Source organism: Hibiscus syriacus, unplaced genomic scaffold, assembly GCF_006381635.1.
Source record: "Hibiscus syriacus cultivar Baekdansim isolate YM2019G1 unplaced genomic scaffold, ASM638163v2 tig00110781_pilon, whole genome shotgun sequence".
NCBI classification, from domain to species: domain Eukaryota; kingdom Viridiplantae; phylum Streptophyta; class Magnoliopsida; order Malvales; family Malvaceae; genus Hibiscus; species Hibiscus syriacus.
The window spans coordinates 146,940-161,225 of NW_024062859.1; the positions used below are offsets into that span (position 1 = coordinate 146,940).

At 34.9% G+C, this 14,286-nt stretch overlaps 1 protein-coding gene and 1 pseudogene across 1 annotated transcript; both read left to right on the forward strand.

Moving 5' to 3' along the window:
* Positions 1-2,152: 2,152 nt before the first annotated feature.
* LOC120140072 (protein DSS1 HOMOLOG ON CHROMOSOME V-like) lies at positions 2,153-3,872 on the forward strand. Its single transcript, XM_039155126.1, has 3 exons — positions 2,153-2,214; positions 2,343-2,445; positions 3,553-3,872. The coding sequence occupies exons 2-3, from the start codon at positions 2,352-2,354 to the stop codon at positions 3,678-3,680; spliced, it is 222 nt and encodes a 73-aa protein (XP_039011057.1). The 5' UTR covers positions 2,153-2,214; positions 2,343-2,351; the 3' UTR covers positions 3,681-3,872.
* Positions 3,873-6,221: 2,349 nt separating this feature from the next.
* LOC120140085 lies at positions 6,222-10,926 on the forward strand (annotated as a pseudogene).
* The last annotated feature ends 3,360 nt before the right edge of the window (positions 10,927-14,286 follow it).

The following is a 14,286-nucleotide window of genomic DNA, read 5'->3' on the forward strand; positions in this document are numbered from 1 at the left end:
AAAAAGGGCAATCGATACCATGCCCAAGACTGTAGCAGCATGAGACATCCGCCGATAGCATTTTTCATGTAGTCAGTGGCTCAACACATCTCCCTGTACAGGAAAGCCAAAACTGTCGAGTCCCAACTGAGTGATCCGACCAGATGAAAGTCGCCAAGATGTCGCAACCACATACAATGAACTTGGTTGCGCGATTTGTCCAGCATCAACAACCCTCCTATCAGCTGCAGTATGCATGCCCGTGCATACATTTTAACTTCATCATCAGAGACGCCCTTGCTCAACTCCCGAAAATTGGCATCTAACCAATTTAACGGTATCCGACCACCGTTAAAACTTTCCGGGACACGTCCTAGATACTCCCGGCATAAAGCAGTCCATGAATCGTGTGCCATCCCCGATATCACATCTCCATCCACCGGAAGCCCCAGGTGCATAGAAACATCCTCAAGTGTAATCGTGCACTCTCTGCACGAAAGATGAAATGTGTGGGTCTCCGGCCTCCACTGCTCCACTAAGGCAGCAATAAGGTCTGGTTCTATCTTACAGTGACCCTCATATCTACTTATGTGACCGAATCCAACCTCTACTAAATATGACAAGACACAACTAGGTATCACTAACTTAATGTTCCTAATAAAAGAATCTAATACACGGTCCATCTCCTAAAATTAAATAATTACAAAAATTAATTTTTAAACTAATAATCATACATTAAATAAATAAATAAATTATTACTAATAATTTAAATTAAATTAAAACATTAAAATGTTTCCGTATCAGCAAAATGTCGCGATATATGATTTTCATCCAAGCGAAGTAGACCGCCTTCCATTTTATATCTGCAAAAATAATTAATTAAATAAAATATTAAAAAATTTAAATACTTAAATAAATTAAAAATAAAATATTAAATATAATAAAATATACCTTAAACAGTTATAAGAGAATATAAGAGTATTTGAGAGAAGTTTAGAGGATTTGGTGTGATGAAAGTGATTGAGAATGGGTGTATTTATAGGGAGGGGTGGGAACTGCCGGGGTAGGTGGGTAATTAAACTTAAGACGCGCCCCCTGAGGCGCGCCTTTCTGACGCGTGTCAGATTTAAAGGTAAAGCGCGGCTCCTGCCCCGTGCTATACCCTTACGTGGCCAGATCAGCGTATAGCGCGCTGCAGGGGCACATCTTACTGTAAAGGATGTTAGATCAAAAAAAATAATCTAAAAAGTATCTGACAGAGAAATATATAAGGTATAAGTGATATTTCGGGAAAAACAACCTATTTGAAAGCAGTACTTGAATTGAAATGAACATTATGAATGGATGTAATCCTACTTGGGGGTTACTTCATCACTGGAATTTAATGAGGTGGAAGAGGAATTAATCTTGTTGTACATGCCATGTGGATCTCATCATTCTTTTACCTTTACTTCTTGCATTGTGTCTGCTATTTTTTTTATATTTTATTTTTTAAGATTTCGAATCTTTCATACTTTTATATAATCTTTTTTAAAAATTTCTTTATCATTTCCTCTATAATTATTTGTTGAATAATTTTAATAATCTATGGATTTACAATGAAAAACGAAAATAAAATCTAAATAAGTTAAAATTCAGGATTCGATTAAATAAAATTTTTTTATCCATTTTTAATAAAAAAACACCATTCCCGAAAATATAACATGGCTTAGTCTCTAATCACCGGACATATTATACTTTATTTGGTTGAAAGTTAAGATTTTGTTATTTAATTAACATAATATAACATTATTTAAAATATAACAAAGAGGGTTAGATTATTTTTGTTATCACTCCATTTTGGTTTATTAAAATAAAGTAAATAAAAGTAAGATAAACATAAAATGAAAAAATATATTATTAATCATCAGTTTGATCTAATAAGAAAAACATTAAATCATTTAAATAACGTTAAAAACTTAAATTTTAATTTTGTGAATGAAACAAATTAAATCGAAAAAATTATCTCATAATTAGTCGACTTAAATTAATAAATCAGATATTTACTATTTAAAAAAATATTGTCATTGTTTAACCAAATGCCGCTCTGAGGTAAAATGGGTAGAATAGTCATTTCACCCGTTCCATCTCCGTATATATATATATATATATGTACGCTTCAGCTGGACTCGTACTTTTCAATATCCTAAAACCCCTCTTCAAGAAAGATTCAGAATCTCCGTGCAATTGCAATTCGTAAGTTAATTAATAACATTCTTTATCTGTTGTCAAGATTTGTAATTTTATAACAATCTTTTGATTCTCCATTTTCTGTACCTTAACAGAATTAGGGTTTATTATTAATGTTGATTTTCTGTTTTCAGCAAGAAGAAATGGCAACCGAACAACCAAGATCGGCAACTGAAGACGCAAAGATTGATTTGTTTGAAGATGATGATGAGTTTGAAGAATTTGAGATCAATGAAGGTAGAAAGAGAAATCTGGGTTTGATTTTAGGCTTGCTAACTGCTAAAATATTTATGAAAGTGTTGATGTCCAATGCTTCATTCTTTCACTTGTTGGATTATGAAAAAAAATTATATTTTAACACACTAAAAATTTATAATCTATTTTTTCCCTGCCAAAATAAAATTACTGCTTTGGTCCGGTTTATTAGAATTTTTACACTTCTGGATGTAATTTGATTGGATTTTTTTAGCATAATATATTAATGTTAATGGATGGAGTTTATACTGCAGCAATACTTGTTGGAGCTCAGTAGGTTGTCTTTTGTTGCAAATAGCATTTGAAATGATATAAATGTTAAATTGAATGTGTTCAATTCTTGGTTGCAGATTCGGTTGCAAATCCATTTATATTTATTTTTTATCATGTATGGTAGGCTTTGTTTCTCTTGATATATGATACATATAAGCTGCTTGAGCTCATTTAGTGAATTAGTGGTCACTACTAGTATCATTGCAATGCTTGTTTATGCAATTGAACTCCCACTTTTGTTCTGGATAATATACTCTTGTGATTCTTGTTTAAAACCCACATAACCAATTCTTGAATCATCAAGCTCCCTCGTCGCCACAAGTATTGTCTCTAATAATTTTCTTAACCAGCCCCGAGCTGCTTTGACCTATTTTCATCTTAATGACTATGGTAGCATATGCGACTCACAAGACTTGTGATACCACCTTATAGCCGTAGAATCCTTCCGTGAGCCAGACTTTGAAATTTACTTATTATTGAGAACTGCATTGATTGTTTCCAGTTAGGTATACAAATAAAACATCTCTTGGTTTTAAGAGTTTTCCCCATAATCAGATTACAATTCACAAACAAGTAGTACGAACAGCACTGGTTGCATAATTGTATGCTGTTGCCTTCAATAATGATAATTAATGTTCATGTAATAAATTTTAAATACGCATAGTAATTTGTCTGCCGTAGTCCCTTAAGATAATTTTTTGTTCTTCTGGAGTGTATTGTCGGTTCCTTTTCTAAATTACCGCATGTTTCCTTTTGAAAGCGGTGTCTGAGAGTATTGCAATCCGAACCTTTTTTTTTCCTTTTATTTTCTGGCAGAGTGGGAGGAAAAAGAAGGAAAAGAGGTGACACAGCAGTGGGAAGATGATTGGGATGATGATGATGCGACTGATGATTTCTCACTACAACTGAGGAGGGAACTTGAGAAGAACACTGAGAAGAACTAAGCTGGACTTTACTTTCTCCGTTTTCTCACGTCAGTCCTCTCCAATGAACTCTTGTCCGATTCAGTTTCTTTTCTGCGAAATAGAATGAACTAATGAACGTATAACTCTCTATACTTGGATGTCTGTCTTGTGATGACTTGAAATGCAGAAACTGGTTTTATGTTTCTCTGAAATATAGATATTGTTTTAGCTTCTCTGGATGATTATTTTCAGTTGAACTCGATTTTGGGGTATTTTTGTTGAACTGTAAGCTGTTGAGCTATTAAGGCTTATACAATAAATCGATCCTATCGAATTAGATGATAATTAAGTAAGTTTGAGTGAATTGTAGGTCTCAACTGAATAAATTTATGATTAGATAAACCCTTAAAATTGAAGAAATCCATCAGCTTTTAGGTTTCACAACTTTCTGTATTTTCAACCCAACCAACATAAAATGAAGTTTTGAAGAAACCTAAACTACTAATTAAATTGTATTCAGAATGTACCAAACTAATTGGTTGGGAGAGAACAAAACAATTTGAACATTATGGCATAGCAAAATCTATGTAGGTAGGGGTGAATAAACTCGTCTCGAAAAAACCGTACTTTGTAACTCAACTCGATGCTAAAAACCTCGACTCGAATCGTTATTTCATAAACTCGACTTAAAAAATTCAAATTCGAGTTGAGTTATAAAATATAATTCGAATAATACGAAATTTTTAGTGATTAATATATTGGCTTTCAGGTTCGAGTTGAGTCCCTCAACTCTGTATGATATATGTATATCGCATATGAAGAAATATATATGTATATCGTATATGGTTATAGAAAATCATTTAAATTGTTCCATAACATTACAAATATTTACAATTAAATTTAAATTTTTTTTGAACAATTTGACTCGACTCAATTCGAGTTATAAATTAAGACTTGTCGACTTGAATAATTCGAAATTTTTTGGCTTGGCTCGATTATATACTCACACTTAACTCTAGGTTCCAAATCTAAAATAATGTTATTCGCACTCTCCTGCCGTTGGTAACACCAACTCATCTGCTTTTCGGACTCATCCTTTGTTTGTTCTCTCCATAATTTATTTATTTGTTTAATGTTAAGTTTTTATTGTATCTCAATATCCAATAATTTGACAAATTTGTTCATTGTACATTTTGATAATTACAATTTTGACATTTCAGATCAGTTTTGTGACAGTACTAGAAAAGTTATGGCTGAGAAAGTTATATTATTTGTGATTACCTCCTTTTTGTGTGAACGTGTTGGCGTTGAAATGACAGCAAAAGTTAGATCAGATGAAACATGAAGCTCTTCATCTAAATTGACGAGGAAGATAATGTCAAATATAAATTTTTCAGTGGACTTGTTTGAAAAATCCAATGTTTTCAGTATAGCAATCAGAGATGCTGGACCCTTTATTTTAACAAGATCTAGAAATCACCATTAAAAATTCCACATATATGAAGAATAAAATGAAGAAAATGAATCGTTTGACGAACAATACAATTTGTCTTTATCTTTCCAAGGAAGTGAAGTAAGACTACAAGAACAAGAGTTTTACATGTGAAAGTATTGGGGCAAAATTTCCTGAAGAAAAGCTTTTATAATCTTCTCCCGATGAAGAAAGGTTGATTTAATTATCAATCAAACATCAACATAACGCATCATTACCTTTAATGAGTTAGTGGAAGATTTGACGGACATGGATGAAACTTTTCAAGATGAAGATTTAATTTTAGTATTGAAAAAAAATTAATCTTTTCCCGACAAAACTAATTTGGTGATTAATCGAATTAATTCAATTCGATCCATTAATTTGGTTAAAACCAAAAAATAAACGCACCCTAACCTGACCTATTACAAGTCCCAACCCAGTTACACCTATGCAACTTGATTTGTTCAAGCATCGGAATAGTAGATCCGACCAAAATGAACCCCAACAGTTCACCCAACCCCTCAACATCAGTAAGTTTACCAGTCAAACAACAAGCCCAACGGTAGCCAGTAGAATAGTCAACCAGTAGCTGAATAGATGACTTCACAGCAACAACGACAACTAGTCCAGGGTGGATATACATGGCTTCCTAGGGGAGCCACAACATACTCATTCTTTTGAGAAAATTGTTAAATTTAGTTTAATTTGATAATGGGAATAGAAAAAAAAGGAATTTTCATACCCAAATTTTTTAGAATAGGATATTAAAATTTTGAACCTCATTATTTAATTTCTAGATCCGCCACTACGACTAGTGACGTCGGTCGTCCTTCCTCATGTGCAACCACGATTCACCTACAAAAATAATAGTTAAAAATTAGCTGACCCTATTCCCATATGTAATGGGATGAGGGGGAGGTAAGGCAGTAGGCTGCCCCCAACGCCAGGTTGAGAGCAGCTTCCGTGGAAGACCTCCTGCAGTCAGAATTATGAATTGCCCACCGTGGGACTCGATCCCACGACCACAAGGTTAAGAGCCTTGCGCTCTACAAAAATAATAGTTAGACATAAGCAAAAATAGAAAAAGGCTTGATTTCCGATGATCCATGAGGCATTCAGGAGATCCCAACGGTGTGGATGCTCCTCCCGTCTCCAGGAATCACATATAGCCCGAAGACAGTGTCATCGGACGACTCACGTTGATGATCAGAGAGAAAAGAGGCAAGAAGAACCGAACAATATTTGATAAATCTATGGTGATAGGGGATGTTTTGGGGAAAATGAACCCCAAAATAATGCTTAGGGGACCTTAAAGGTCCAACCTTGAAGTTATGATTGAGGATGGCCACCGACGACGATGATTGATGTGACGATCATCGGTGACCAATGACTGGCCGACGAGATAAGTGATGAGAGTGTTGTAGATAATTTCGATGAAGGGAAAAAAGAAAAATGGAGAAAAAAGAAGAAAGAGAAAGTGAGATTTTATACCCAAATGAAAACGATGTAGTTTTGAGTGTGGGTGGCCCGCGTATCAACCTGACCTAACATGGAGGATTCAATTGTTCCTCTAGTTTGCAATTTAGTTATTAATTGTGGCCCAACAGTTTCAATTATTCCAATTCAATCCCTAAGTTCATTAATTAGATATTAAATTGGACATAACAGCTTTTAATTCCATTGATTAGTCCTATGAAATTATTAATGAATTATTTTTATCTCAAGGAAAATTATTTAGGATCGTGTTTGTGATTTGGACCACCGCTCTTCATGAGAAATATGGTAGAAGCTCGGGTTTAAAGGTAGTAAGCTCAAATTCAAGAAATTAAAGTTAGTACAACTAGAATTCTGAAATGTTTCACGACTTTCAAAATTATGATGGTTCACATGTCATGTTTGGATGTTGAATTAAGCATTTAAGTAGAAATACTAAAAATTATTAGATTGTCCCTAGTTACGAATAATGATTATTAATGATAAAAAATGAATACGAAAGCATAGAACTTTAAGAGAATACCAGAAGCCTTTAGTATTTATGAGTTAAGCCTTAGTAAAAAATTACCGTCGAGAATATGTAAAGACTATCTCATTATGTTGAAAGTTGAAATGCTGTCAAATTTTATGTTAAGGTTCAATAGTTTTAGGTTATTCAACTACTAATTCCTCTTCTTCGTCAGAGATTTAAAGAGTATTTTGTGTTGAACAAAGTATTAGAAAAATGAAAACTTGTGCGTATAAAAAATATGAGAAGAAAAGTAGAATCAATTTGGCCACAAGGATCAATAACGTCAATGATGAAATTGTTTCTTCATAGTTTTTTAATGTTGATGATAAGTATAAAAAAGAAACTAGAACTCCATAGAGATTAAATGAGAGTAATGTGTTATATGTGGCTAAAAATAAAAATAAAATATCATTGATGATTTATATCATGTTGTACGTGATATTTCTCAGTGATATAGTTGTGAGCAAAGCTAGAATATATGATGATCTCATCGGTATAAAAAATAAGTTATTTTACACATCCATGCTTGAGCTTGACTCGAACATGGTTGACATACTTTATTGATTAGTAACTTTAAGGGATTTCTTGGAAGAAGATGAGATTATATGTTGAACTATATTTTGATATAACAATTTAAGGCAAAATATTTTTGGACTTGAATTGAATTTATTCAAAAGTTTTCAAAGTTTTCAAAAATAATTCAAAGTCCTTAAAAGTGGAATTGAGCACAAAATACGCTTTTGTACGAGTAGAAACCGATACTGTTCTTACAGTATCGGTACTGTTATCGATACCTCATGAACAGTACCAATACTGTTCATATGGTACCGATACCAAAGGTAAAGGAAGTATCGATACTCACTAGGAAGTACCGATACTACCAGCGTTGCTCAAATTCCAGAATGCAAAAATGGTACCGATACCCAAAGGGGTACCAATATTCTGTATAGTAGTATCAATACCATTGCCATAGTATCGATACCATCAAGCCCTAATGGCTAATAACGACTAGTTGATTTAAATATAAACAAAGGTAGTATCGATACTCCCTTTAGGAGTACCGATACCCCTTGATCTGGGCAACTTTATTTTGCACAAAAATTGATCCCCAATGGCTCCAAAACACCTCCAACGGCTAGAAATGACCACAACAACATTCCAACACATAAATACAAGTTCAAGACACTTGAAGAAGGGTGAGAACACCTATCCAAGCAATCAAACACAAGAGAAGAGTTTTTCAATCTTATTTTTATCTCTCTTGTAAATATTTGTTCTTGTGAGCTAAATTTTGTAACCACCTTCCTTTTTAGAGGTTTTATTTGGTTACATTCTTTTTCCTTGTAAAGAGTTTTTGGTTTTAGCTGAGCCTGTTAAAAGGTAAGGAGTTGTGTAAAGGATATATCTTTGTCCTTGAAAAAGAAACAACAAATTAGTAAATTTGTTAGAAAATCCTTAGTGAAGAGCTAAGGTAGTGGATGTAGACTTGGTTGATAAGTCGAACCACTATAAATCTTTGTGTCAAATTTCTCTATTTTTGCTCTCCTTACTCCCTAACCTAAATATTGCTAATTCACCCCTTTGCACATTTTTTCGGTTGTTCAATTGAGCCTCTTCGATCTTAACATTATGTTTTCATCAAGATTGAGATTTTTTTCGACTCACTTTGTACTTTTAGAATTCGTGTCAAGACAGAACTTGTTAGGCTTTGATCCAGATTTCGTTCAAACATGACTATACTTCTTGTATTAGTTTTTGATTGAAAATATGATTCGTATTGAGGAAGACTTTTTATATTCTAAGATTTCATTTTCATCAAGTAATTAAACCCATAAATAAATAATAAGAATTAGAATTATAGAGAAGCTTTAGATGTCGCAAAACCTCTTGTTATTTTGAAATTTATAGTGAATTTCTCTCATTTTCCCTTAGTTTTTTTCTTTTAAGTTTTTTATGTAGATTTTTATGTTGTTTTCTTTCTTATTATTTTACAATCGTTATATTTAGTATTTTAGCCATCAGTTACTATTACATCCAAGGAAAGAAAAACTGCTAAAATTAGTTGCATGAAAAAACTGCTAGTTCGACGTAAACTGCGTCAGACCAAGCTTTTCTTTCCTTTTTTGTCATGTAAGGAAAGTTAGAGTTCCTTGTCGATCCAGAGTTGTAAGAACTACTATATATATCACTTGCTCATTACACAAAGCCAGAAAAGAAAAAGAGTTTCTCCATCTACTTTCTTCTACTGAGTTGCAGTAAAAATGATTAGCACAGATGAACTAAGAACTATCGTTGGGATCATCGGTTCGTCCTAAACCTACCATCGAATCAAATACTTCATTCTATATATAGTATTATTTTCTAACTTTTAGCATGTTATTTGTTTTCATCCAGGAAATATCATCTCCTGCTTCTTGTTTCTCTCCCCCTTGTAGGCTCCAACATACCTAGTTCATGCTTTTAACTTTTTATTACTTTTGGGTTTTACAAAAAGGCAGATTCGTTTACGCCTTATGAAATTTTGTAGTTTTATATTTTAAGATTGTTAAGTGAATGAAAATATACGACTGAGATTAATAAAAAAAAAAAGATATTTACTGGAAAAAATATAATCTTAATAGTATGTTTTCACTTATCCAACAATTATAAAAAGATATAAATCTAAAAATTTTACATTAGATGTAAGTTTATCCTAACCCTTTACAGAATATATCAAAAAAATACTTGATAATTGATTGCTATGATTCTTATTCTTGTTTTTACGAGTAGGCCACGTTCTTTAAGATATACAAAGCTAAATCAGTTCAAGACTTCAAGCCAGATCCATATCTAGCAACAGTGTTGAACTGCATGATGTGGGTTTTCTACGGTCTCCCCATTGTCCATCCCGATAGCACTTTGATCATCACCATCAATGCCATTGGTCTCTTCATTGAGACCGTTTACGTAACCATCTTCTTCATCTACTCCAACAAAAGAAGCGAGTTAGTGTCTTTCTTTTACCATTTTTCCATCGATCATGTCTAAGAAAAGTAAAAGTTTACGTAATTTTGCTTTTGCTTGCAGAGAAGGATTTTGTTATGCATTTTGCTCGAAGCCATCTTCATGGCAGCTGTAGTTGTGATTACATTGATTGTGTTTAAAACCACCAAGAAAGGTCCATGTTTGTAGGAATATTGTGCGTGGTCTTCAACATTGGAATGTATGTTTCTCCATTGACGGTCATGGTACGCGTTCATAATTTAAATTCTCCTATAGTTTTGATATTATTTTTTTGTATTTTTTATTGATGATATCATGTTTTGGCAGAGTATGGTGATTAAGACAAAGAGCGTCAAGTACATGCCATTCACTCTCTCCCTTTTCAACGTCTTGAATGGAATTGTTTGGATGATTTATGCATTGCTCAAATTTGATATTAATGTCTTGGTAACTCTCTACAAGCTCCACTTGAATACTTCCCCTTCTCTTCTTCTAGTGCTATATTCTCCTCAAATACTCGTGTCACATATTTATTTCCGATAGTCACTTGTGTTTTGAATACATTCGCAGATTCCGAATGGATTGGGAAGCCTGTCAGGCATGATACAGCTCATACTTTATGCTTGGTTCTATAAAAACCATTGGGATGACGATGAAAAAGCGACTCAAAAGGTTCAACTTTCCGAGATTTGACAACTCCATCGAGTTCTGAGATTGAGTGTGTTGCTCATGCTTCTCCTTATTAGTGGATTGTTCTTGTTTTTTCGGTACCTGGTTTTAAGAATTGTTTAGACAAGGATTGTTTAAACGAACATTTGTACCTTGCATTTCAGATCCACTTTTATTGCAAAGAATCTCTGCTTTCTGTTTTTGCCCCTAATTCTTGTTAGTTTTCTACTTCATATTGGGCTTTAAATATGACTATTATACTCAGATAAATGAACCACAACCCACCATCCCCTAATGTAAATAATCTTTAACAATGCTTTAAGAAACGCTTATCACTTAACCCTAAACCCTAAAATAAACTTTAACGATGTTACTTTTGTTTGGTTTTCTTTTTATGTTTATCACTGAACTTTTTAAATTAATGTTTCGATCACTTTTATTATCAATTTGTTACATTTTAGTCATTGAGTCGTTAATTCCTATTATAGTGACACGTGATACATTAATAGAAAGGATTAATTTCTAACAGGGCATTTAGAGGCATCCAAAACGTATTACCATGTCACTTCTTTACTCATCTTCAATTTACGGACGATACAATTCTATTTTTTAAGTCTACAGTGAATTTTTTGTTGAATATGAAGAATTTGCTTCATTGCTTTAAGTTTGTGCTGGTTTGAGCATGAACTGTAAAAAATCATGCTTGGTTGGAGGTGAAAAAAGTTAAGGTGATGGCACAAGTGTGTAGGTGTAAGGTGGGAAGCCTTCCTCTTACTTACCTTTGTGGGTGTAAGCTGGGAAGCCTCCCTTTCACTTACCTAGGTATCCTATATATTTAGATATTGTTTTGTATTTTTTATTAAAAATATTTTCGACCCCTAGAATTTTATAAGGTCTCCCTTACTTCAAATTTTATAAGTTCGTCCACCAGACATGAAATCATCGTATGTCCCTGTAATGGTCGTCCCACTAACATAAAATCATGTGTCAGTAAATGGTTGTATTGTCTTAATTGGATTGTGTTAGCTATGTTCCGGGGTCCTCTTGGCTCTACCTTACTCGTCTTGTTGAAATTTCAGCAATTAAGTTTTCTTGGAGTTATTTATTCGTTCTAGAAAAAGTATTCGTGTGGCCTTCTGTTAGAATTAGACTTATTGTTGTTAGAAGACTGAGCTAGACTTAGAATTCAAGAACATTGAATATTTCTCATATATTTGTAGTAAGCGAGTACACAACTTTATATCAGTTTAGCAGTAGTTCTAGAAACTTTGTAACTACTATAACTGATTACTAACAGCTCCTAACTTAACTGACTTCAGTTTCTTAGTTCTAATATTCCATCTACTTTCTCCTCCTCCTTCAATACGGTAACACGCACATCTTGGCCCTGAACATTTCAAATGCAGCTTTGGTTAAGGGTTTAGTAAGACTGTCTGCCACCTGAAAGTTTGTTGGAATATAACTAACACACAATGCTTTGGCTGCCACCTTCTCTCTAATAAAGTGGACATCCATGTCTACGTGCTTAGACTGGGCATGATAAACCGGGTTCGTGCTCATTGCAATGGCACTCGTGTTGTCATACCAGATCACTGGTTCTTCACGCTGCTTCATACCCAGGCTGGCTAGCAACGCACTGACCCAGGTTACTTCTGCAGCTGTATCAGCTACGCTACGGTATTTTGCTTCCATGGTCGACCTCGAAACCATCTTTTATTTCTTTGAACTCCACACCACAGGGCACTTTCCAAGAAACACAACGTGACTCGAAACTGACCTTCGATCATTTGCATCGCCACCCCAGTTAGCATCCGCAAAGGCAACGACCTTCTGTCCATCATCACTAGCCACAAATGTGAGGACATACTCTAGAGTACCAGCCAGGTACCTGAGTATACGTCTCACTGCTTCCATATGAACCTTACACGGAGCATGCATGTGTTGAGCAACTTTGTTTACACTGAACGCTATATCAGGACGGGTGTGACATACATACAACAGTGCACCAACCAGACTTCTATATTCTCGAGCATCAGTAAGTACTTATCCTGCTTCATGAAACAGTCTCGACGATCCAACCATTGGAGTAGCCGCAGAGTTAGCATTCAACATATATTCCCTCTCCAGTATCTCAAGAATGTACTTCTTCTGTGAGAGTACTAGTTTACCACAGCTCCTTGTAACCTCAATTCCAAGGAAGAAGTTCAACTCACCTAAGTCCTTAAGGGAGAAGTCTCGTTGCATGAGTTGGATCACCCTCTCTACATCTTCCTTAGACTCACCAGTGATGATTATATCATCCACATAGACCAAAACAAACGTGTAGCAGTTGTTCACACACTTCACAAAGAGTGACACATCCGCTACTGACTCAACAAATCCCATCTGCTGGAGACTAGCCTTGAGCTTATCATGCCAATTTCTGGGAGCCTGACGAAGCCCTTACAAAGCTTTGTGTAACTTGCAAACGAGGGGCGACCCATTAGCATCTACCTCTTCAAAACCTGGGGGCTGGTGTATAAACAATTCTTCAGATAGCTCCCCATTACGAAATGTGTTGTTTACATCGACTTGACACAAAGGCCAATTCTTGGTAACAGCAAGGGAGAACACTACATTCAGTGTGGAAAACTTCACGACTGGACTGAAAGTGTCTTTAAAATCATATCTAGGAACCTGAGAATACCCCTTGGCAACCAACCTTGTTTTATACCTTTGAACCGATCCGTCTGGGTTCTTTTTTATCTTAAATAGCCACTTGCAACCGACAATGTCACCCCTTTTTGGCAAAGGAACAAGAGACCATGTCTTGTTCTTGTGTAACACATCGAGTTTAGCATGAATGATTACTTTCCAGCTAGAAGATTGGAGTGCTGCACGAACAGTTGTTGGGACTGAATCATCAAAAAAAAAAAAAAAACTGGTATACACCTTTGGCTTGAAGATACCACACTTGCTGCGTGTGATCATTGGGTGCCTGTTTGCAGCATGTTCACCATCTGCTTGCTGATATTGAATATGCACTGACGTAGTATGCTTATCATCTGCATTCAGCTCTTGAATAAGCACTGGAGCACTAACAATATTAGAGTCACTACGAGCAGGACTATGGGGTTGACTGTGGGGCTGAGTAGTTGGGTCACTATGAGCAGGACTATAGGGCTGGCTGTGTGGATGAGCAGTTGGGTTAATACTGGTGTCACCCGAGCTAGACGTTGCTATTCTTGACACTTCCTCATGCTCAGCTTCTGAGTAAGCTTCAACAGGGAACAGTCTGTTGGTATTGAACCTCTATCCACTGAATTTTCCTACATCTGTTACCACTTCAAGAGACCGAGGTTGTTGACCATTATTACAAATCGAGGACCTAGAACATGTTGTGCCTGCAAAAGGAAAATTTAATTAATTAAATATCACATGATGTGATACATATATCCGACCATTAGGCTCAAGGCACTAAAACTATTTGTGGTTGGGGCTATAACCAAGAAAAAACACGACTGGGATCAAACTCG

Excerpts from the sequence above, each read along its gene's own strand:
- LOC120140072 (XM_039155126.1), top strand. The coding sequence starts at position 2,352 with ATGGCAACCGAACAACCAAGATCGGCAACTGAAGACGCAAAGATTGAT. Across the intron at positions 2,446-3,552 it reads AGAATTTGAGATCAATGAAG|AGTGGGAGGAAAAAGAAGGA; the intron begins GTAGAAAGAGAA and ends ATTTTCTGGCAG.